General features: G+C 39.9%; 1 protein-coding gene across 1 annotated transcript in view; it reads right to left on the bottom strand.

The window, feature by feature from the left end:
* Window positions 1-532: 532 nt before the first annotated feature.
* Window positions 533-26764, bottom strand: part of LOC126473885 (uncharacterized protein C2orf42) — a gene marked incomplete in the record, with an annotated part of 222134 nt that continues 195902 nt past the window's right edge. The window contains 2 exon segments of the mRNA XM_050101223.1: window positions 533-1363; window positions 19349-19499. Coding sequence (XP_049957180.1) covers window positions 1128-1363; window positions 19349-19499 — 387 coding nt within the window.

Raw genomic sequence — 26764 nt, 5'->3', positions numbered from 1 at the left:
ACCAGTCTCAGGACTGAAGACCACAACAACAACAATTGTTTGATGGAACTAAGAAGATGATGTAAATCTAAACGTACACATTAAGAGAGAACAGCCCAGGTGGGTAGAAAATGATCTTACAAAAGAAGCTGTGTACAATGACTAATTTCTTAGATTTTGAAAGAAGCTCGTTCGGATACTAAACTTCGAGTAACAGCTGTGAAAAAGATAGGCACAATACTTATGATGTCACCTTTGCAAAGCTGATTGAAATTCAGATCACATAAAAATAAATATGAGTAGGTTTATGATCACAATGACAAAAGTGTGCACAAGAAAAGCTACAAAGAATGGCATGTTTCAGATTATGTTAAAAAGTAGAACAGACAAATAAAATAGGGAGAAAGATAAAATCAAGTTCCCACAAATTCAGAGAGCAGAGTGTATAAAGTGTGGTTAAAAGCTATTGTAAATACTTTTATTTTCAAACTCATGAATGCTCCTCATTTATTCTTCAGTCCTTCATATTCTACACAATACAAACATAAACAACTATTAGAAAGACCCCACATTTTTATTATGTATTAATCATATGACTCACAATTATCATCATTGAAACAATATTCACTGTGACTGGTATTGTACGGCAGTATGCACATTTTTAGCATGGCTTCTATTTAGTGGTACATACTTAGTCTCACACCCTCACTGACAAGCCATGTAACAAACATACACTACAATTTTTTCAAGTCTTCATAGTGAGTATTATCTACCAAAAAAGCACACTTTTTTCAACTTTAATTGTAATTTGAAAGTATCACAAAAAGCCACAATTTTTTAAACATATATAACAACGCAAAAGCTGCAAAATTCTTTACTAAAATATGTAATAACAAAATTACACTGGCAGTTCCCCTTCTGTAACACATTTAAACTATAGTGCATAAAAAGTATAGCATTATCACAGCTGAGTGGCCTTGATTATGGTTTCTCTATCCACACTACTTTCCCAAAGAATTACATACATCTCACTAAGTATACTTCAGAAAATCTTATAAAACAGTAAAATTACTACTCATGAGTACCAGTAATGTATAATAGCTAATCTGCAGATCTTAAGCGCTTAACATGTACATTTTACAGAGGTATCACATTGGCAATAAACCACAGTCATCTACTCTTGTTATTGAGATGTCATCATTAAGTCGAGATTCCAGTCTCGAATATGTTTGCCTTAATTGTAAATGCTTTTCCACTTGTCCATTACGTTGATGTCCGAACTCAAATCTGATCCTCAATTCACCGATACCGCTTTCTGGCAATATATTTGGAATCCACTCTATAACAAATGGAGTTGGGTCTGTCTGGTCAGGTGCAGTATTACCTGTAAACAATATAAAGCACATGAAGGAAACTTTAAGCAGGTACAATGTTCAAAATAGTAGTAGTAGTAGTAGTAGTAGTACTAGTAGCAGCAGCAGCAGCTTTATTCATCCGTAGATCTCTTTTTACAAGGATATAGGACACGTCAAAGTATTTACACATTTAGATCAACTTAAAATAAGCAAATTCATATACAGCTATATTTACAGACTTCTAGTTAGAGACAATCATTACATTTACTCCTTGTATACAATACTTTTTTTACAAGTAGCTTATTAAATAATGTAATGCCACATTGTTCACTCATAACTCACTATAAGTCACTACACACACTGTACACACACTGTTTCATAACACTTCACTCACCCCCCCCCCCCCCCCCCCCCCCACACACACACACACTGGTGATCTCTGGGCCATTTTCTGTACCGCAACTTCCCATTTGCTATCCTGAAAAACTGAGTCAGCATCCCTCCATAATGAGTGAGATGTTGAGCTCAGAAAGAGGAAGAGGTGTTAGTATTGCGCTATGCATAGCTTGGGGGTAAGTATTTCTAGAAAGGAAAAAAAGAAGGAGAAAAACATAAAGTGAAAATGTTATGTGGAATGTTGGATATTTTATAATCATTATTATTATTTATTTGTATAACTTTTTTTATCAAACCCCTACTCTGTTTTAGCTAAGTAATCCTTTAATGTATAAAATGTATTGCATAATAGGTACTTTTTAGCTCCCTTTTTAAATAAGTGTATTTTGGCAATTGCTTTAATCTCCTTTGGTAATTTATTTTAAAGTTTTATTCCTTGGTAAAAAATGCTGTTTTGAGTTTTATGTTTATTTTTTCTTGGTAAATGTAAGTTGAGTCTATCTCTTGTTGCATGGTCATGGACAGAGCTGTTTGTGCAGTAATTACCAATGTTAGTTTTGATGTGTACAACTGACTGGTAAATGTATTCACGTGGAGCAGTTGAAATCCCCAGTGTTCTGAACAGATCATTACAATGAGCTCAACTAGTATTTTTGGTTATTATTCTTATGGCTCTTTTCTGGAGTTTGAAAACTGTGTTCATATTTTGTGCATTTGTTCTCCAAAAAAGAATTCCATAGCTACAAATTGAGTGTACATATGAATAATATGTAACTAAAAAGACACTGCATTTTACAGATATGATACCTTTATATAGGTCACTGGCTGTAGTAACACACAAAAGACAGAAAAATTTTGTATGTTTGTGCAAATACAATGCGGAGGATTATTACCTTATGTATACAATGAATGCTATATAATGAGCTCCATGATTTCTTAGCTCTTAGATGTTATACTGACTACCATCAGGATGTGCTGTAAGGTCTAAGGTAATCCATAATTTTGGAAGTTAAACATTACTTCACTATGATGAGCACTGTTCTGTAGCAGAAGTTTCTGATTCCAAAAGGTCATCAAAATGTATCAAGCAAATAAAGTAATACAATTGGGCAGTGTAATATCTGCAGCCATGAATAATGATACTGTAATTCAGTTTGAATGACAGTGAAAAGGAAAAAATATTACTTATCACACACAGTTTTCAGTTTGAAGGTAGATAAGAAGTTCATTGTGAGAGATATAACCAATATGACACTTATAACATGAAGACCTATATACTGACACATGTATTTAATTTATTACTGTTAGTCAATTCCTAATGACAACGTTAATCTCACTGATTTGCCACTTCTGTTTTGGTTAAAAAGTAAGCACATGTACTTAGTTCATTAGAAGAATGTTACATAAACATATCTACATGTCAATATATGCTAATAATCACTTTTAAGTTGATCTACTCACAAGCACTGGAACCAACAACTGATACAAAGATATGCAGAGAGTCAATAACTGCCTACACCACAGCAAAAAGTACTTCATCAATGCTGCACAGAATTTGTAGAAGTGGGATATCTGGTGGGGAGCAATATCTGTGAAATCATCATCAGAAAAAGATTCCACATGTTGATCAAATACTATCTGATCAAGTCAGGAACAGCAAAAAATCACAAACCTTTTGTGAAACTTTCACTGGCCAAAGAGCTCTAACAGAGAGACTGATCCAAGCCGAAAAAATCAGCTAAAACAAAACTCAACTGATCCAAGCCGAAAAAATCAGCTAAAACAAAACTCAGAGAAATGAGGTTATCAGTAGTATAAGACAATCAAAAGAAAACATGGCCTATAAGCTACTAACACTCAAAAATGGTTCAAATGGCTCTGAGCACTATGGGACTTTACATCTGAGGTCATCAATCCCCTAGAACTTAGAACTACTTAAACCTAACTAACCTAAGGACATCACACACATCCATGCCCAAGCAGGATTTGAACCTGCAACCGTAGCGGTCGCGCAGTTCCAGACTGAAGCGCCTAGAACCACTCGGTCACACCGGCCAGCTACTAACACTATGCTTTCAATTAAAGAACAACATGTGCTAGAGACATCAGACTGTGATTATTCTAAAATAGTTACATTCTATCTGAGAAATGACTGAAGTATGATAAAACCACATAACTTATTAACCCTTATTCAAACATAAAGATTCCATTCTATGCAACAATAATTAAATAAAACAGCACATTACTCAATGAAAAATGCTGGGCACCCAAATATGACTTGGGAGTTTTGAAACTTAGGAAATAAGCCCCAGAGTGAAATTTTACAAAAGAAAATAGAAGACTCCTAGGACAAGGAAACACTGCCTGAAGATTGGAAAATTGTCTTAATCCACCTGTTATTCCCGAGAAATATCATGAAAAAGTGAACAAAAGCTTGGAATCTCCTTGCAATCAGTGACTAATAAAATTCTTTCAGATGGCATCATGGAGAGACTAGGAGGCCACGATGATCGCCTAATAGGCAAATATCAAGGGATCTTTAGAAAAAGTTGGTCAACAGCTGCACAAATACAGAAACTCAAATCAATAATGGTATAGTACATGTTTGTTTTGCACAGTAAAATGTCTTTCTTTGTACATATGCAGCAGTTAAGAGTCACCCTGGGATCACAAAGTCTAATATGAAGTTTCTAGAATGTCTTTCAAATTCCACTGAGGTTAGAAAAGGAGTCTGACAAGGAGGTAGCTTTCCCTGTTGGTTTCAATGGCATCCTCAAAATGATCATTACGACATGGCAACTGAAACTAACAGAAACTGGCTTGCTAGTCATACTTGGATCAATCCATAGACTGGCAGTAAAGGTTGAGGAGACCACCCAAGCTTGCGAAATTTCAATGAAGCTCACAGTTTGAAACATTCTCCCCAAAACTGATTGTTACCCTCTGGTTCCGGGCCAAGTGAAAGACCTGAACCATAGACTTTGAAGATTTCATGACAAGGAAAGCTATGAGTTCCTAGACTTGTGCCATAGGGCTCACGACAGTACCATTGCTAAAGCTTTCTCAACAAAGTGCCAGAGTTTAAGATGAGTTCACATATGACTAGGCACAGAAAGCTGGTTGAAACACAAAAATGATAGCACTGAGAATTTTGGAAAAAAATTTAAGTATATATTGAAAGGATAGGTTAATAGAAAAAGGAAGTGGTGTTTTTTCTGCAGTAGATGAAAAACTCAGATCTACTGAGACAGAAATCAAAGCTGCATACAAGACTGTCTGGGTAAGACACAGTATGAAGTGTGGGCATGAACTTATAATTGAATCTTTCTATAAACCAAACTTTCCAAAAATCTCAGGTTGTTAATAATTATGTTCTCCAATCATACTGACAGCATCAGAAGAGACTTTACTCATAGGGCAATAACTGGGAAAAATACAGTACAGTATTGTAAGCGATGGGTGTGATAAGACATTCTGTGAAAAGATACTATATGCCTTATCTGAAAACTACCCATAACAGATAGTTTGAGAGCCCACTTATGATGGAAATATGTTGTATCTAATGGCAACAAATAGATTTGACCACTTTGAGGGTGTCCACATTGACACTCATCTCCATGACCATGCAGTTATAGCAACAATGATTACCAACATACAAATGTCAACCAAACAAGTAGAAAGATTTGCGTTTTCAGCAGACTAGATAAACAGGTAGCAGAATCCTACCTCAGTGAGGAACCTGCAATGTTTAGCTCTGGATAGGATCATGTAGGAGAACAGTTTAATGTGTGCTGAATAGATATTTACTTAGTAGAACATGTCACGAATTCTTAGGGGAGGAATCAAAGTTTTAGTCATAAAATATTGCACAAAGACACACGCCTTTAGAAATTTTAAGTGTAACAAGGCAAAGTAGTGGGAAGAGTTCTTGTCGAACCAACAAGAAACACCCCACTGGCAAATACTTGGGACACAGTATCAAAACTCATGTATTATAAATTCTTAACAAATGCAAAAACCTATGTTAATTAAAAATAGAAAGGTAGTTAAGGTAAAAATGTATAAAGAATTGTCACATTAAATTTTGAATTTTCCACAAACCACGCGAAGTATAAATTTAACTGAGAAAATGAGAAGTTTAGAATTTATCTAACAGAAAGCATCTTGAGGTTGAAACATAGTGAAACTGACAGTACGAAAACCTTCTTTGCGAGACAATAGTGAAGAGCTACAGGAATGAGTCGCAGGAGCTGGTGCTGTTGGTGATGCAGAGACAGAAGATCGAGACCACAGGGAGTCACCATTGGTGATAACAACTGCTGGAACTGCCAACATTATGGCTACATCAGGCAATACACTTAAGAGACCACAGTTACAAAAGTTATGACTGTTTAACACCCATTTTAAATGGCACATGGTTAGGAATAGTGTTGTCAGTGGGAAATTTACAGTGAACAGTTGAACTGATTGTCACCATGCACATGACGGTTATGGTTTTCTTGTTGTCATATTCAAAATTCACAGAATACATTTACTTTCTCACTGATGAAACTTTCCTGGGCATTTTCAATTAACATTTCTTCCTACAAAGGGAAAGAAACCTAATTTCATTTCTGAACTGATATGTATTTCCAACAAATTATCTACACTCCTGGAAATGGAAAAAAGAACACATTGACACCGGTGTGTCAGACCCACCATACTTGCTCCGGACACTGCGAGAGGGCTGTACAAGCAATGATCACACGCACGGCACAGCGGACACACCAGGAATCGCAGTGTTGGCCGTCGAATGGCGCTAGCTGCGCAGCATTTGTGCACCGCCGCCGTCAGTGTCAGCCAGTTTGCCGTGGCATACGGAGCTCCATCGCAGTCTTTAACACTGGTAGCATGCCGCGACAGCGTGGACGTGAACCGTATGTGCAGTTGACGGACTTTGAGCGAGGGCGTATAGTGGGCATGCGGGAGGCCGGGTGGACGTACCGCCGAATTGCTCAACACGTGGGGCGTGAGGTCTCCACAGTACATCGATGTTGTCGCCAGCGGTCGGCGGAAGGTGCACGTGCCCGTCGACCTGGGACCGGACCGCAGCGACGCACGGATGTACGCCAAGACCGTAGGATCCTACGCAGTGCCGTAGGGGACCGCACCGCCACTTCCCAGCAAATTAGGGACACTGTTGCTCCTGGGGTATCGGCGAGGACCATTCGCAACCGTCTCCATGAAGCTGGGCTACGGTCCCGCACACCGTTAGGCCGTCTTCCGCTCACGCCCCAACATCGTGCAGCCCGCCTCCAGTGGTGTCGCGACAGGCGTGAATGGAGGGACGAATGGAGACGTGTCGTCTTCACCGATGAGAGTCGCTTCTGCCTTGGTGCCAATGATGGTCGTATGCGTGTTTGGCGCCGTGCAGGTGAGCGCCACAATCAAGACTGCATATGACCGAGGCACACAGGGCCAACACCCGGCATCATGGTGTGGGGAGCGATCTCCTACACTGGCCGTACACCACTGATGATCGTCGAGGGGACACTGAATAGTGCACGGTACATCCAAACCGTCATCGAACCCATCGTTCTACCATTCCTAGACCGGCAAGGGAACTTGCTGTTCCAACAGGACAATGCACGTCCGCATGTATCCCGTGCCACCCAACGTGCTCTAGAAGGTGTAAGTCAACTACCCTGGCCAGCAAGATCTCCGGATCTGTCCCCCATTGAGCATGTTTGGGACTGGATGAAGCGTCGTCTCACGCGGTCTGCACGTCCAGCACGAACGCTGGTCCAACTGAGGCGCCAGGTGGAAATGGCATGGCAAGCCGTTCCACAGGACTACATCCAGCATCTCTACGATCGTCTCCATGGGAGAGTAGCAGCCTGCATTGCTGCGAAAGGTGGATATACACTGTACTAGTGCCGACATTGTGCATGCTCTGTTGCCTGTGTCTATGTGCCTGTGGTTCTGTCAGTGTGATCATGTGATGTATCTGACCCCAGGAATGTGTCAATAAAGTTTCCCCTTCCTGGGACAATGAATTCACGGTGTTCTTATTTCAATTTCCAGGAGTGTAACAGAGAGCACAAGGAATGTGGGGGGGAGGGGGGTCCTGCAGCTGTCAAAGTACTGAGAACAGCAATAAGAAGACTTCACAAGTAAGTGGCCAGTACATTACATCAATAGTGACTTAACTGCCTTTCCCAAGAAACTGAATTTTCCTTCTTGGAGAATCAAACACTACTCTGATGATGATTAAAATTACTTAACAAGTTAGAACAAATACTGGGACATGGTTAGTAAGCAACATAAACTTGAGTTATGAGTAAATTAATTTTATTAATGTTAAGTGGGTTTAGACAATCTGTAGAGTGAGAGTCTTTTTCCAGCACTGCTGTGTTGATATGTGTAGTATTCTATGCTCAATTAATTGTGACAAATTCAAGTGTCAAACCAAAGTTAACCAAGAGAAATATTTTAAATTACTTGGTTTCAGTAACTGTCACTTTATGAGTAAGCAATGTGTATGAATTGTTGAACTCTGGTGTGTCTTGCCAGTAGCAGAGGTTTCCTTTCTGACTGGCTGAAGCCAGTGGGGAGATAATTTACAACCCTCAGGTAGGCAACGGGACTACGGCAGATTTTCTGTGACATACGTGGCTGGTCCCGCACTGTCAAGACCAGTCCAGCTACTTAATTCAGAAAAAATTCACCTTCTCACTAGTCTGATAACAACTATGTCAAAATTAATGTTGAAATGTGGTATCTACTGAAAAAAAAACCAAATTAAAAATAACATAAATAGTTGAAAGAAGCATTGATATTGCTACTATTGTAATCAAAAAGATGAAAATGGCTTTAAAATAGGTAAATAATAATTGCAGGATGTTTCTGGACCAATTTATCACTCATTACGTGTTTCATGCTCTGCCCACCTTCAGATGACCTGATGACAAATTAGTAACAGAAAATAATGTTTAAAATCTTGAAAATTTACACAAGTGTCTCAAAAGAGGACCAATGTTTGAACAACAATGACATTTAAAATAAACTACATACCATTTAGAATGTCAATTGGCATTGAAAGAAAGATAAAATTTACTATTTCACTCAGAAAATAACTTTATGACAAACAAGCATGCTGCTTACAGTTGAGTGACGTGGCTAGCAGATAGTCCCCTGTAAGAGAGCTTGTAGCCACTGCCTTAAATACCCACTACATCACTGCAAGCAATAACAACATTATTTGTTACACAGTTTACGTAGTTTTTCTTACACTATAAATAAAAGACAAATGTTGAAATGTACAGTTTCAGTAGCGTAGAGGAGAGCCTATGGATGCAGGATGGTGTGCTATGATGCTACCATATACGACATGTGCATAATTACGAGTTGTAATTTCACATAAAATATATACAGATTTTTTCCTACATTATGAATAAAAATTAGTGCCAAAATGAAGCAGAGAGAAGTTTAAAATATATGCATGGCTTTGCAACAAAAAACATTTTCTGTAGGAAACATACAATTAAAAAAGGAAACAAAACTAGGATCCTTTGTCAAGAGGTAAAAGTTGCTAAATGAACCATAAAATATTCAGGAGGGCAGTGGAATGTTTTGTGGCTTACTTTCCTACTAGGGGTGATAGGGACAGGTGTTAAAACATTCCAACAGTCGATCTGCAGCTCTCTCATTTTACTGGATTTTTCCAATTCTTTTATGTTTTCTGTTGATCACCATACAATATCAATGCTGTAATGGTCCTGCTAGGCAAAGCCCTTGAACCACGAACCAGCTTCCCCCTGAGGACTTTGATCCATAGTGTCAATGATGCTGAGAGTGACTTTTTCTTCTATCTAGTGGAATAACACATCCAGAGAAGTTGAACTTGATGTATTTCCCATAACATACATACCAAACTTCTTCTAATTGATCTAGTACATAGGGGTATAATTGTAGCTAGATATTTGCATGAGTGCATCGCACAAGAGACTGTGAACAATTTCATACAATAAAATCTGAACATAACTTGTCTTTTCGGTGATGATTTCTTTGACATCATGGAGGTCACATGCATTCCATGCCCTTAACCCATGGCCCCACGGAGCAAATGACTCCATGCAGCAGGTAGAAGTGTCAGTCCACAGCTTTCACCATCGACAGCACAGGATCAGTACAACTGAGATGTGCACAAACCATCGAAAACCTACTGACAGTGAATTACTTCCTACTTATAGCTACCTTAACCTACGAATATCTTATATCAGCCAATGGAGATAAAGGATGTGAAACATTTTGTTCTACGAATGACATGTTACACCTCAACACTATGTAACCAAATGAAGTGTGTAAATTCAGATTTTTGTTCATATTTTTACGCTCTATCAAGCAATAATTCACGAAAAATGATAAAAAACAATTACCTACTGCTGGTGATCTGTTCATCAATTATTAGATTTGGGGTTAAACAGCAGTTAGTGTTAATTTCAATCTATTTGAGGTTATCTAGTGTTCTACCTTTTTGTTCTGAACGTAAAAACTTAGGCTACTTTCAGTTGGCTGTAAACAGAGGTTTTGTCATCTCAGGTGGCAACCAAGGGCTCTGTTACTGCTGGTATGTGTGTGCGCCCTAAATCTTATCTTAAATTCCTTACCTACATTATAATAGTTTGTTTATTGGCCAGACAGCTAGAGAATTTAAGATAAGATTCAAAGAGCATATGTATGACAGAAACAAGAGCATCCTTGGTTGTCACCTGGGATAACAAAATCAGTGTTTACAGTCAAATTTAGCCTAAATATTTTACATTTGGAACAAAATGGTAGAATGCTAAATATCCTCAAATAGGTTGAAATTAACACTAACAAATGTTGAACCAAAATCTAATAATTAATCAACAGCAGACAATGGTTTTTTTAGCATTCTTGACAAGTTGCTGCGGAACAGAATATATGAATAAAAATCCGCATTTCCATACTTCATTTGGTTAGGTTTTGTTCTCCTGTATATTTTACGGTTCATTTAATAACATTTACCTCTTAACACAGGGACCTAGTTTTGTTTCTTTTTTATTTCATGTTTTATACATAAATTATTTTTACTGCAAAACCCTGTACATATTTCAACCTTTCTTTGCCTCACATTGGCATTAATTTTTACTCATAATATCAGAAAAATCTGTATATGGTTTATGTCAAATACTGTAATATGTTGTAATTATATGCATGTCATATACAGTAGCATCATAGCACTATGGCATCCAACATCAATAAGTTCTCTCCTGTGGTACTAAAACCTTGTTTTTACATTTGTTTTTAAATTTGTCTTTGCCTAAGAAAGTAGTATCTTTTATTTACAGTGTAAGAAAAACCTGTATAAATTTTCTAATAGATAGAGCTATTATCATTTGCAATGATGTATCGGGCATCTATGGCATCGCCACAGGACTTACGACATCAAGCATCTACAAGCTCCCATACATGGGACTGTCTGCCAGTCACATCACTCAGCTGTAAGCATCATGTATGTTTGCCATAAAGTTATTTGCTGAGTGAAATAGTATACTTTACTTTTTTTTCAATGTTAATTGACGTTATTGTCAAAATTGTATATTCATTCGGTACTAAATGGTGTGTATTTTATTTTAAATGTCTTTGTTGTTCAGTTGGTAAGATCGTTTGAAGAAGAGAATAGAAGCATTGGAAATATGGTGATTTAAAAAATGCTAAGATTATATAGGTTAATAATGAGGTGGTAATGAATCACACTGAGAAAAAAGAAATTTATGGCACAAATTGACTAAAAGAATGGCTTATAGCACATATCCTAAGGCATGTTCAAATGGATCTAAGTTGCCGTAGCTAGGTAGGGCTGAAGGGGCTTACACAGGATAGACTAGCACGGAGAGCATGGAAAGCTTGAAGACCACAACCACAACAGCAACAACATCATCAACATTAGAAAAATATCCAGTTTACGTGATACATCAAATTAGAAAGCTCTCCAAAGCACATCACTTTTAGTGCAGTATGTTGTGGTAAAGTGTCAGGAAATGTGACGTCTTTGACTGAAATTGTTGCCAATTCACACAGTGCTGTTTCCAACTCACAATATGCTGCAATTATTCACAAGAAAATAAATCTTCCAAGGACTCGGACACAATATGCTCACAAAAATAAACTTGGGAATAATGCACTTTATCCTGGAAAACTCGTCAAGCAAATAAGGTAATTCTTAGCAAATGAAGGTAACAGCATATGTTTTGAGCCTATATTTTTTATAATCACTCCTGAAAAATATGGTACATGGAGACACTTGTGTTACAATATTCTACTGCGCTCTAGAGACACAGTTACAGCTTAGAGTGCCTTTCCTAAAGTGGATAGAATTGTCAATGACAGAAACAAAAAAAAAGGATGTTTAACATGATTAAAATACTAATACTATAAGTCAGTTAATGACACATCAAAGTATAAAGATGGTAAGGAAAGTTGTAGCAGAGTGTAAATAATTTAGAAGTAAAGCAGGAGCAGTGATCCATCAACAGGCACAAAAACACACACACACACACACACCTGTCACAAGTGTGTGTGTGTGTGTGTGTGTGTGTGTGTGTGTGTGTGTGTTACCAAACTGCTACACATGTCAGTCCTCACTAAAAACATGCAACAGCCAATCAAAGTATAGAACAATTCCATAACTACCATCAACAAATGAAACAAATTTGAGGTAGTGATTACGTGTATCATACCTCTCCCAGAACAGATATTATGCAAGTTGGCAAACTGTATTTTTTTAAATTTACTTGGAAGATGCAATAACTGAACTTGTTACATTTCTGCACCAACTCCTGATGATAAACACCATCTTTATGATGTTCCAAATACTTACAGTTAACATTTGGTGTAGTTAGTGCCCCAGAAATTTTGCTGCAATAGTTGGACAACTGACATAAACCATGCCTTTTTTTATAATTATTTAGATGATGACACAGCCACAGTGATTATTAAGGAACAGCATTTACAAAGCTTGCAGCATCTCTTACAAATCTTGTGCTTACAACTGGTGATCTGGCATACAAAAATTCTAGTTGTTTTAAGAAAGAAGCAGAATATTTTCACCGTATTCGTGGCAATAAAGATAGTCACCTCTCCCACTCCCGCCCTCCCCAACACACACACACACACACACACACACACACACACACACACACAAAACTTTTCAGCAATTTGATAACTTTAAGGAATGCCCATCTTTACCAGCATAATAAATTAACACACAAAGTTCATACTGTAAGCAGCTGCAATAAATCAGATAAGCAACACCGTGGTCACCAACAAGGAAATAAACATATGAGAATATTTTTTTAAAAAAAGGATGAGCTGTTAGACTTAGCATCTTATTTCACAATATATTGGCTGGAGAACAATAAATATAGCAGCAGATGATTCCCAGAACAACATGGGAGTGGTTTTGCAATACAAAATCAGGGTCAAAAACTGAGGTTGGCAGGGAATAGCCCCTGCCTTTGTTTGAAAGGCCCTCATTCACATCAGCTCAGCAAAACAACATGCAAGTATGAAAAGAGGTTTAGAAAGAAAATACAGTCTGTTGTACATTGGAGCACGGTTTTGTCTGTGTATCCGCATGGAAATAAAATTTTAACAAAAAGAGGTCTTGGTTGTAACTATGCTACAAAGAAGTTCCACACCTCCCCCATAACATATTTTAAACTAGTCACAAATCCTTTACTGTGACATTTAACTGCAAACTTCCACATGAAACTGTAATAACATCAAGCTGAACAAATATATTTCAAGGAAGATTCAATACATGAAAGTCACAAATCAAGTAAACAGAGTAAGACGTGTGTACACTTTAACAGTCAAATCATAACTGAGTCCAAGTCTAACGGCCGCTGGCTGGCTGGCCACTTAAGTAGCGCTGCTGCTGCATGGCTGGCACACAGCGCCACATGTAGAGGATGCGTGTAACTGTGCAGCGGCACTTTGAAAGATTGGCGAGTCACAACACTATTTCCCCCTTTGAAGTTTTTGCACAGGTCTTGATGGAAGTGGCCTGTAGATTGCTAATGTCCATAGCTGTTGTTTGACTGGCCGTAAAGTCTTGAGGAGCAGGCTTCCCGTACGGTCGGAAGTGACCCCGATGATAATGGGTCGAGATGACAGGAGACGTGGGGGTCGAATCTGCTGGGGCCCCGTGCACCAATCTGCCCGTTGTGGCAAGTCCGGTTGTTATAACAGGAGACATGGGCGATGTGTCCCCGTCCGTAGGATAAGGAGGCGAGTAGAGTTGCTCTGACAGATGATGGTCATCTGGTTCCTGCATGGGCACGTCTCCTGGTGGCGTCACTTCTTGTGCTGGCACCGATATGATGGTGAGAGGACTGTGTTGTGAGTAATGAGAGATTCCAGTATCCCGAGCATCAAGTAGAACCAAAGGTGGTGTAGTGACATCTGGAACAGGCGTTGCCGGCAAACGAGGCCGAAGCTGGTCCGAATGACGCACTGCAACACCTGTGTCCGTCTGGATTTCATACAGGCGTTGGCCACGTTGTCGTAAGATGCGGCCAGGACTCCATTTTGGCCGCCTGCCATATCCCCGTCCCCGTACAAGGTCATCGGTGGTGAACCGGTCAAGTGAAGGCACCCGCGGCCGTGAGGTGGAAGGCCACAAAAGATGAAGTAGCGTGCGGGGCTGTCAGCCATGTAAGAGCTCAGCCGGGCTGTGGTTGCACATGGGGGTGAAACGGTATAAAGCCAGAAATTGGAGAAGCACATCATCAGCAGAAGAAGTCAGGAATTTCCTCATCTGAGCCTTAAATGTGCAGAGCAGTTGTTCAGCCTCACCGTTTGACTGTGGATGGAACAGAGGGGCCACGACATGCATGATGCCGTGACGGGCACAAAAACCACAAAATTGGAAGAGGCAAATTGCAGACCATTATCAGCAACAAGAGTAGAGGGAAGGCCTTCCAAAGAGAAAATGTGAGCTAGAGCATTGGTGGTTGCCGCGGTGGTAGGCAATGTGCAACGGACAATGAAAGGAAAGTTAGAGTAGGCGTCAATAACGAGAAGCCGATAAGTACCTAAAAAAGGTCCCACGAAGTCAGCAAGAATACGCTCACAGGGCTTCTCAGGCGAAGGTGACTTCGGGGTGGCGGCCTGTGGCACACAAGGGCTGCAGGCAGCGACTATGTGTGCTATTTCAGAGTCGATGCCGGGCCAGCACACATGACAGCGCGCCAGAGATTTTGTGTGAGAGACACCCCAGTGCCCTTGGTGAAGGAGGCGCAAGACCGAAGCACGCAAAGACGCAGGTACCACAACATGTGGCGAAGCATTTTCGGTGGAAAGGAGGATAACACCATCCCTAGCCGTGAGGCTGTAACGCAAAGCGTAGTAGTTCCGCAATGGATCAGAAGTCTTAGCGGACGGACAATCTGGCCAACCCTTCTGCATCGTCCCTATCGAATGCCCGATCAGGACCCATGGGAAGGCGATACAGTGCATCAGCATTCGCATGTTGAGCCGTCGGCCAGAAATGAATCTCATAATTGAAATGAGACAAGTAAAGAGCCCAATGCTGGAGGTGGCGTGCAGCCTTGTCGGGAAGTGACGTTGATGGATTGATGGATGAAACAAGACGAAATTTGGATCCATAGAGAAAAACAACAAACTTATGAAGAGCATAAATAATGGCCAAAGCTTCTTTTTCAATTTGAGAATACTTTTGTTGGGCATCCGTGAGCGTTTTGGAGGCATAAGCAATGGGTTGTTCAGAACCGTCAGAAAAACGGTGCGCAAGGACTGCACTGACCCCGTATTGAGAGGCGTCCGTGCAAGAACAAGATGTTGACCAGGTCGACAAGTAGCCAGGCACAGGGCCTGTTTCAGCATAGTCTTCAATTTCTGGAAAGATGCATCGCATGATGCGGACCAGTGAAAAGGCACGTTTTTATGAAACAGGCGGTGCAACGGCTGAGCCACCGAAGCAGCAGATGGTAAAAACTTGTGATAGCATGCTATTTTCCCCAAGAAGGCCTACAGTTCCTTAACAGATGTAGGGCAAGGAAGGGCATCAATCACAGCGACGGTTTGCTGAAGCGGACGAATACCATCCCGAGAGAGTTGAAACCCCAAGTACATGATAGATGCCTGAAAAAATTTTGATTTCTGAAGATTACACTTAAGACCGGCAGTCTGTAAGACATGAAAAAGTGTGCGGAGATTTTGAAGATGTTTGTCAGTGGTGGAGCCAGTGACAACAAAGTTGTCCTGGTAATTTATACACCCAGGGACAGTGAGCAATAATTGTTCCAAGAATCGCTGAAAGAGAGCAGGGGCACTGGCAAACCCAAATGGCAATTGTTGGTATTGATAGAGGCTGAAAAGCGTGTTAAGGAACAGAAACTGCCGGGAAGCAGCATCAAGAGGAAGTTGATGATAAGCTTCTGACAGGTCAAGTTCCGAAAAATACTGGCCTCCAGCAAGTTTAGTGAACAATTCTTCAGGTCGAGGCATAGGGTAAGTGTCGATAAGGCATTGAGCATTTACAGTGGCTTTGAAATCGCCACAGAGACAAATATCACCATTTGGCTTAGCAACAACAACAACAGGAGAGGACCACTCACTGGAAGTGACAGGAAGCAAGACCCCTGAAGCAGTGAGGCGATCCAGCTCCCATTTGACCTGATCACGAAGGGCCACAGGAATGGGCCTAGCCCGAAAAAACTTAAGCCGAGCAGTGGGTTTGAGCATGATATGAGCTTCAAAGTGGCTTGCACGGCCTAACCCAGGAGAAAAAAGGGACGAAAATGTCGTCGACAAGGAATCCAATTGAGCATAAGGAATAGCATCAGAGACGATATTGACAGAGTCATCTAAGGAGAACCCAAAAATGAGAAAGGCATTGAAACCAAAAAGATTCTCCTGATTACTAAGGTCGACCACAAATATGGGAACAGTGCGAATGACAGATTTGTAAGATACCTCAGCATCAAATTGTCCCAATAGAGAAATCTTCTGTTTATTGTAAGTCCCTAAGTGCCTAGTGACAGGTGACACGATTGGAGACCCCAACTGAAGATACGTCTGAGAACTGATGATAGTGGCAGCAGAACCAGTATCCACCTGCATGCGAACATCTCGACCAAGTATTTGGACAGTGAGGAATAACTTCCGTGAAAGGGAAGAAGTACAATTGACAGACAACACAGAATCAGAATCTGAATAATGTTCATGAACATCGTGCAGGCGGTCGGATTTGCAAACGGATGACACATGACCCTTTTTTTGTATTTGTGACATACAGCCCAACGTTGTGGACAATCTTCTCGTGAATGTTTCATAAAACACCGCGGACATGGAGGAAGCTGCCGTGGGTTTTGCTGCAGTTTCTTAGAGGTTTGTTTAAGGTTAGGCCGAGGCTGCGCTTGGGAGTGTACTGCGGCCACGTCAGCCGGCGGGGACATGCTTCGTCAACATCGCACAGAGGTTGTATTTCCCTGACGTCGCCCCATGCCTCTATTTGCACTCCAGCGGCACGAGAAATTTCAAAAGACTGAGCGATGGATAGGACTTCATCTAGAGTCGGATTTGCCAAGTGAAGGGCACGTTGCCTAACTTCTTCGTCGGGCGCCGATTGGATAATAGCATCCCGTACCATGGAATCGGCCTAGGATTCTTTGTGAACTTCAGTAACAAACTGACACTTTCTACTGAGGCCGTAAAGTTCAGCAGCCCATGCGTGATAGGATTGATTCAGTTGTTTTTGACAACAATAAAAGGCAAGACGAGAGGCTACCACATGCATTTGCTTTTGAAAATAGACAGACAGAAGTGAGCACATTTCAGCAAAGGACAAAGACGCAGGATCTTTCAAAGGAGCCAATTGCGACAACAACTGATACATTTGAGGTGAAATCCATGAAAGGAACCGAGACTTAAATGTTTGTTCGTCAGCGACATAAAATGCCAAGAAGTGCTGTCAAAGACGTTTTTCGTAATCAGACCAGTCTTCTGCCGTCTCGTCGTAAGGAGGAAAAGTAGGTAGAGACAACGACAAGAGACGCCCCACATTTGATGCCACGACGAAATCACGAATCACATTTGTGAGAAGCATTTGCTGTTCTATGAGACCTTGCAATAGTTGCTCTAAAGTAACCATGGAAACATGTGGGTCAACGACAGAAAAGAAAAATCACTACCTCGTCGCCAATTGTAACAACTTCAAGTTGAACAAATATATTTCAAGGAAGACACAATACAAGAAAGTCACAGATCAAGTAAATAGAGTAAGACGTGTGTACACTTTAACAGTCAAATCATAACTGCGCCCAAGTCTAGCGGCCGTTGGCTGGCTGGCTGGCCGCTTAGGTGGCGCTGCTGCTGCATGGCTGGCAGACAGCGCCGCATGTAGAGGACGCGCATAACTGCGCAGCAGCACTTTGAACGATCGGCGAGTCACAACAGAAACAGCCCAATGCCCACAACATTAAACAGCCCAATGCCCACAACATTAGCCTCTAAACCTAAGCTGAAAAAATTACGACATCCACTTCAGTTGACAAGCATGTAGAAGCTTCCTCGTGTCTATTCATAAGGCAATAATTAGGATTCAATGTTTGGGACTTGTGTTCCTTAACCAAAATGATTAGCTAGAAATCATTAGGCAATTTCCCAATTAATGCATATATAGTTGCACAAGGTATTAGGTAGAATGCAACATATGTGCTACATTAGTGCAAGCTGAGTTACACAGCTGTAAGCGCTTGCATGCATTTATTCTTCTCATTTAGAAAAGGCTCTCATGAAACAAACACCATAGAGTCTCCAGAGCCAAGTAATACACTTGCTACATAGGTGTTGCTGGGGAATGATATCCAAGAAATACATCTTGCATCCAGATGTCTACTGGGCACACTTCGATAAAGATACCGAAAACTTAATCTGAGCACCGAGCAGCACTGCAAAAGGCCACCTTTACCTTCATAAGTACACACACTTTGTCCCAAAGGAAAAGACCCATCATACCAGGAAGTACGGTATCTACGTGACTTAACCAAATTTGAGTCATCCCAATGATTATACATATAGGTCAACAGGTAAGTAAAATGAAAGCTGCACAATTGGGGGTCATAGAGCTATTGAAAGATGCAGACCATAAGCTACAAAACATGGATGCAATATGAGTTTATCAGGTGGAATGACTATTCTATACCAAGTTGGATCAGAAGATGTCATGGACAACCACACTGATATTTTCATTTTAAATGGTCATATGCAGCTGCTACAGTATGTTTAATGTGCTAATTTTTTGAGAAATGCGTTTCAAAGTACTATTAAGAAAAATACTTTCCACTTCCTGATCCACATCACTTAATCCTGAGTTAATGATTAGGGTAGCAAACTTGGTCACTGATGACACAATGCTTTTGTTACAAGAGACAAAGCAATAAATACTTTGATACTGCCTGATATATTATATGTAAAATTAAGATCTATAATGGTTTTGACATTCCCCAACACACACTAGTCATCATAACAACAGACCTCCATCCTGAGATGAAATCTCATGAGTTGTTGTATAATACTGTACTTACCAACTTTTAGGAATGTCTTCAGTTCAAGAGGCTTAATCAAAGGTTGGCAATTTGTTTTTCTATAAATTTCATTCTCATCACTTTTATGCCGATATGGTTCATATGAACCATCCCTATTCTGTATAAAGCTTCGTGTTATTTCCAGTGGCATCTGTTGAAAATAAAGGTGTAGTGAAGCAACAAACATTCCACCAAGAAAAGTAATAAAGCATATGAATAAAGAAATAAGGTCAAGTACTGAATTCCTCTTACTACTTATAACAACATGAATAGAGCAGATTGCTACTCACAACATAGACAAGACACTGAGCAGTGAACAGCCACATTTACAAAAAAATGGTTCAAATGGCTCTGAGCACTATGGGACTTAACATCTGAGGTCATCAGTTCCCTAGAACTTAGAACTACTTAAACCTAACTAACCTAAGGACAACACACACATCCATGCCCGAGGCAGGATTCGAACCTGCGACCGTAGCGGTCGTGCGGTTCCGGACTGGAGCACCTAGAACTGCTCAGCCACACCAGCCGGCGCCACATTTACAAATAAGCTGTATATTAGTCACTGGACAGGGCTCTTTGTGGCAGCTAGGTGGGGCATCAAGAGCTTCTGCTCGGGAAGGGTGAGGGTCAGGGAGAAGAGAAAGGGACAAGCAGGTGCACTAGGAGAACAGAAGGAGTGTGTGAGGCTGTTGGTGGACCAGGGAAGCAGAGAGATTCAATTACTGGGACTGATAAAGGTTGAGGCCACGGGGAATTACAGGAACAAAAGATATATTGCAGGGAAAGTTCCCACACAGAAATTCAGAAAAGCTAGTGTTGGTGGGAAGAATCCAGATGTCACAGGCTGTGAAGCAATCACTGAAGTCAAGTACACTATGTTGAGTGGCATGCTCAGCAACTCGGTGGTCCATCTGTCTCCTGGCCACAGTTTGGTGGTGGCCATCTATACAGATAGAATGCTTGGTAGTGGTCATGCCCATGTAGAACACAGCACAGCAGTTGCAGCTAAGTACTCCCACAGGCAGTACTACAGCTCTCTGACCCCTACCCTCCTAATCTCTTTCCCCTGTCTTCTGTACCCCCATGACCCACCCAAGTCAAGATCATGACTCACCCCAGTGCAATGGCGCTTTCTTGCGCTCTCTCTCTCTCTCCCTCTGTGTGTGTGTGTGTGTGTGTGTGTGTGTGTGTGGTGTTTCTTCATCCGACGAAGGATTTATTCCAGCAGCTAAACCAACAGTCTACTTTTAGATGTGCCTTCCACTGCTCAACACCTCTTCTACATGGATGGTAGCAATCGATCCTAATTCATGTTGTTATTCCATCCCAGATCCTACATTGTTTGATTTCATCCCTTACTACTTAAAAATACAAATACATCACCTGGAATTATAAGTCTTATTTGTACTATAGAAGCAGTAGCAAAAAGTGAACTACACCAATATAAGTGTATATTTCACTCTAGTTTGTTTTTCTGCAGGACACAGTGGATATCAAACAGTTGATGACTGATCTTCTGAGAATCTAACTGAGCTACATGATTTGATGATTAAATGGTTAAAGTTATTAGATATGTGAAAGGAAAAAGAGTGCAGAAAAAGTTCATCAATACTGCAATGTAAAAATGCAAGAGACAGTGAGAGGGGCTAAAGGAAAGAGTGATAGTGGAGTGTAAGAAGCAGAGCGACAGAATTCCACCAGACTATGCACAAAGCTTGACTAGTTCTTAGTTGGTGTTACTCTGATCACATATGTCACTTTCCACACTCTTGATACCATCACAGACTACAAATATTCAGAAATCCTCATTCTGATTAAACCTGCCCTTTTGTATATTACACTATGTTAATGTTAATCTTAAATCATCTGCATTTAAGCTATTTGTTATATGACTATGCTTATGCTTTATAGAGACATGATCAGAAAAATAATTCAATTTACTTGAATGAGCAGTGATGATACAACCTGCCGGCTATCAATACAACTAGAACATTACTAATTCCCTTACCATTTGGATGTATCCTGCAGATAATAGTTCCTAAATGATTTCTTTCATCTTCTGTGGCTTTATTCCAAGACTGCTTGACCACCTTTACATTTTTTCCAAGACTGCCCAGCCATCATTACAGTAGCTGATCAACAGTCCAGATTCAGTTGGACAACTAATTCCTATTAAGCTAGTCCATAAGATTTGATTATCGGCCAGATGTAAATGACTGGGTTGTTGGCTGACCAAGACACAATAAAAAGTCAAGTTTGTCCAGTTCTTCAATCTGAATTATTAACATTAAACTAACAAATAACCAAAATCGTGCACGATGAATTGCAAGAAACATATTTTTCTTGACTATGGCTAATTTCAACACTCAACATTTCCAAGTAACATAATTCAGTTTGTTCTTTCAATGTAAAATTCACAAATGGAATAAGAGGGAACGAGAACCACACTAGTACATATTTTACACTCTACTAAGCACTGAAAGATGTCTTGCAGGGTGTAAATGTGGATGCAGATGTAGATACGCTAAGAAAAACTTGTTTTTTCCTTGGCAGATATTTTTAATCTTACAGAAAAGAAAATAAAGTTCCAAACTTTTGGCACGGTAATACCTGGGAGAATGTACCGTATTTACTCGAATCTAAGCCGCACTTTTTTTCCGGTTTTTGTAATCCAAAAAACCGCCTGCGGCTTAGAATCGAGTGCAAAGCAAGCGGAAGTTCTGAAAAACGTTGGTAGGTGCCGCCACAACTAACTTCTGCCGTCAAATGTATGTAGCGCTACACAGGCATGCTGTGTAGGCAACGAGATAAATACTGGCGCCAAAACCTCTGCATCAGTAAATAAATAAAAAAAAAAAGGTGGAAGACGAGCTTTTTTTTCTCCGCCCCGAGTTTCGACCACTGCATTTTCATACATTATCCAACGAAGTAAATACAAACTCCGTATTGTTCATCTTCGAATGTAGCAGAATTTCAATGTACTAAGAAAATCCGACTGGCAAGACTGTTTGGGATGTTTGTCAATATGGCCAACTGTACGTTCTGAAATTTTTCCTACCTGTGACAAGAGATGGTTGCTAATAGGAACTTTTATGAATTGTGAATCACATGCAGTATTCTCTTCACCATAAGAATAATACGAATATAAACATTTTGCCATGTATTCTTTCCTGTTTGTTGCTATCTCATTTAAATCCTGTCTGCCAAATAAACTACGAAACTAGAGTGAGACAACAGCAAACGCGGAAGAAAATACGTATCGTGTCCTGTTTATATTCGTATTATTTTTATGCCTAATAGTGATACAGTCAGAAATGAAGCACGGCAACTGACTAGATTTTTAAATCTAAAATGACCAATTTCTGTGCAGAATTGGATTTACTAAAGAAGCGGCCGCAAAGATTTTCAAACGGAGAAAAATTTTCGCCTAACTCTCGTTCAGAACATGTTCTATCATACGCAGGCTATTATTTGGTTCTTGTCGATCATTATCAAAGAAAGCAGCAGTGTAAGTAACAACAAGTAGCAGTCACTTGCCATTGTTTCACTAATGAGACAATTCCTCTCTTTTTTTAATCGTAAGCGGCGGTAGCGCGCACAAAAGCAAGCCATGCCGCAGGCGGCGACAGGCCGTAAACACGCACTATCAGAATGCGACAAACAATGCATGACGCAGTACAGTAATGCATTTTCAGCTTAGAGTGACGTAAACACCTATAACAAAGAAAACGGCACTTACCAGATCAAAGCAAAATAAGCAATCGATTCAAACCAGACGAAGCACGTGAAAAAGGAAGGGTACCCGTATAAATACGGACGGAGCGCCTGACGCATAGCAATGGCTACCTGGTAAAGCTTAACTGCTAAGCTTACGACTCGAACCAAACTATTGTAGCTGTATCGTCTTTCATTCGATCTAAATTGTGTCTCATATTACAATGGACCAACTTTGTTTCGATTTGAAGGTGCGCCCTAAAACTTTTCTCTCCCCTTGAATTTTGAGTCTCAAATTTCAGGTGCGGCTTAGATTCGGGATTTTTTTTTTCCTTGATTTCGAGTCTCATTTTTCAGGTGTGGCTTAGATTCGAGTGCGGCTTAGATTCAAGTAAATACGGTACCTGTGTTCAGGATAAAAGCTTTTCTGTAGGTTGCTGGAAGATACTGCAAATGGTATTTGGGCATTGACAGTGTAAACAGGCTGAAATGATAAACTTAACATCGTTTAGGTGTATGTGGAAAAGATGTTCTTGGCAGCTGTCCACCAGCCTCTGGAGTAGAAGTAATGCTGCTTGCAGCATTAAGTGAAATTGATACAGTTAATTTCTGATGCTATCAACTGTGAAACAAATATGCTTGAATGATGAGTTGAGCTAGTATCACCCCATAATTCATGATGGTCCCAGGATACGTTCACTCATATACAATAACACAAGGAGGGGTGCAATAACCTTCCCCTCAAATGACATTACCCTGTCAAAAGAACAGAAATCAACTGCATTTGTTTTGCTTAATCACCACAAATGGCAGTCTTCTGCAATTGTCACAATTGTCACAGTGTATTGCACTGAATCTAGCCATCCCCAATGAAAACAAAGACAGCACTATGGGAAAGGCTGTTGTGTCACTTTCTATGTCTTTACTGCCCTTAGTGAGTCAGTATTTACAGTGAACCTAGTAAGTCCCATAAAGTCAACCCTGTTAATTAACCAAGCACCACGATGTACAAACCATAGTTTCTTCTTCTCCTCTCCACAAATGCACAATGATAACCTGCATGCTCTCAGAGCAAATAAAATTACGGTTCACATTCTTAATCTACAGATTTGCAACTGGGTTGACGTTATGTTTTTTTCCTGTGATATTTCAAACTTTCTTCCTCTGATATATTAAGCACTGTCTCATACAGAACCAAACAACAAAACTAGCACAAATAGCACCGAACACTCGTGACAAAGGTAGCCCTACAAACAATTTGAGGAGTGACGACATCATCTCAATTGCAAACCCAGAAAATCTTAAGAATTCATTAATTTTACCAGAAGCTTGAAAGTTCTAATTGTTGTTGATTTTATTGTTTCCGCATTATGTAAAAGATCTCACGGCAAAACCTTCTATAAGAGAGGCTTCATACTTAATATACTGCTAAATGATTGGGTATGGGCATTTATCCAACAGGGACCTTTAAGGTAAGATAAAGGAAATTTGGGCTCATATGGAGGCATCTAGATAATCATTATTCCCTCGCTCCATTTGCGGGCGGAACACGACAGGAATTGACTAGTAGTAGTACAATATATGCTCCACTATCCACCATGCATCAGTTGTAGAGTGTAATGTAGATGTAGGTGTATATGTACAACAAGAGCCTAAAATTAACATCTTTTTATAAAACTGATTTGATGAATTTGAAGATTTATCCTGTCCCAAGAACCAAATTTGACATAAGTACACTAAATTTGCTGTATCTTACATGACTACTGCTTATCCAATACATATTTTTTCAGGGTAACTAAACTTGTATCTAACACAACTGACACCTATCCTCTAGCATATTTTTGAAGATAAATTAGTTTGGTATCTAAAAGGTAAATGGGAAACAAGCTGAGTGCACAAAAAGCGGGCAAAAAGGTGCCATCAGATATGTTACAAGAAAGAAATGTTGAGTGGATTAAATTCAAAGAAAGCATTGCTGGAACTGCAGTAGAAGTATGTGGTAAACCTAGAAGCAAAATAAATGTAAACAAAACCCCTTAATGGAACCACAGAGCCGAAATTGCTGTGAAAGAGAAAAATGAAGACAGGAAGGTGGAGACAAAGAAATGCAAAAGGATTGTAGAAGAAATGAATCCAGTGTATATGAATTACAGCAGAAATACAAGATCAGAAGTTAAAAAGTAAAAAGAATTGTAGAAAAAATGAATCCAGTGTACATGAATTACAGCATAAATACAAGATCAGAAGTTAAAAAGTAAAAAGAATTGTGGTCAAAGGAAAACAGCGAGTCTGGATTGATTTCACAGATAAACTAGAACAGGAAAGATAAGTTAATTCTAAACTATTTTACAAAACTATAAGAAATATGAGAAGACACAATGAATACACAACAGCAATACAACAACCAGACAGCAACATAGTCAGGGGAGAAACAGAAATAAGGAAGACCATGAAGGCCTATTTTGAAAAGCTATACAGCAATCCAGGAGAAGACCTCAATGAAGTAACGACACAGGTTAGTTTTAGTTGTAATGGTAAGCCTAATCAAGAGGGTCCACCAACATAGAACGAGGTGGAAACAGCCCTTTATATTATACACACAGAAAAATTAACAGAATTTGATGAAGACAGTGCAGACATGATCAAATCAGCTAGTCCATTAGAAATACAGTGGTTGATAGAATAACAGATGCAATATGGAAGAACAGGAAAATTGCAGATGATAGGAAAGTGAATAATAGTACCGTATTTACTCGAATCTAAGCCGCACTTTTTTTCTGGTTTTTGTAATCCAAAAAACCGCCTGTGGCTTAGAATCGAGTGCAAAGCAAGCGGAAGTTCTGAAAAATGTTGGTAGGTGCCACCACAACTAACTTCTGCTGTCAAATATATGTAGCGCTACACAGGCATGCTTCGTAGGCACAAAGATAAATACTGGCGCCAAAACCTCCGCGTCAGTAAATAAATAAAAAAAAGGTGGAAGACGAGCTTTGTTTTCTCCGCCCCGAGTTTCGACCACTGCATTTTCATACATTATCCAACGAAGTAAATACAAATTACGTATTGTTCATCTTCGAAAGTAGCAGAATTTCAATGTACTATGAAAATCCGACTGGCAAGACTGTTGCTAATAGGAACCTGATGAAATGTGAATCACATGCAGTATTCTCTTCACCATAAGAATAATACGAATATAAACATTTTGCCATGTATTCTTTCCTGTTTGTTGCTATCTCATTTAAATCCTGTCTGCCAAATAAACTACGAAACTAGAGTGAGACAACAGCAAACGCGGAAGAAAATACGTATCGTGTCCTGTTTATATTCGTATTATTTTTATGCCTAATAGTGATACAGTCAGAAATGAAGCACGGCAACTGACTAGATTTTTAAATCTAAAATGACCAATTTCTGTGCAGAATTGGATTTACTAAAGAAGCGGCCGCAAAGATTTTCAAACGGAGAAAAATTTTTGCCTAACTCTCGTTCAGAACATGTTCTATCATACGCAGGCTATTATTTGGTTCTTGTCGATCATTATCAAAGAAAGCAGCAGTGTAAGTAACAACAAGTAGCAGTCACTTGCCATTGTTTCGCTAATGAGACAATTCCTCTCTTTTTTTAATCGTAAGCGGCGGTAGCGCGCACAAAAGCAAGCCATGCCGCGGGCGGCGACAGGCCGTAAACACGCACTATCAG

This window comes from Schistocerca serialis, chromosome 4 (assembly GCF_023864345.2).
Source record: "Schistocerca serialis cubense isolate TAMUIC-IGC-003099 chromosome 4, iqSchSeri2.2, whole genome shotgun sequence".
In the NCBI taxonomy this organism is placed as follows: Eukaryota; Metazoa; Arthropoda; class Insecta; order Orthoptera; family Acrididae; genus Schistocerca; species Schistocerca serialis.
The sequence above is the reverse complement of the archived record's forward strand: the minus strand, read 5'-3'. Positions and strand labels throughout refer to the sequence as shown.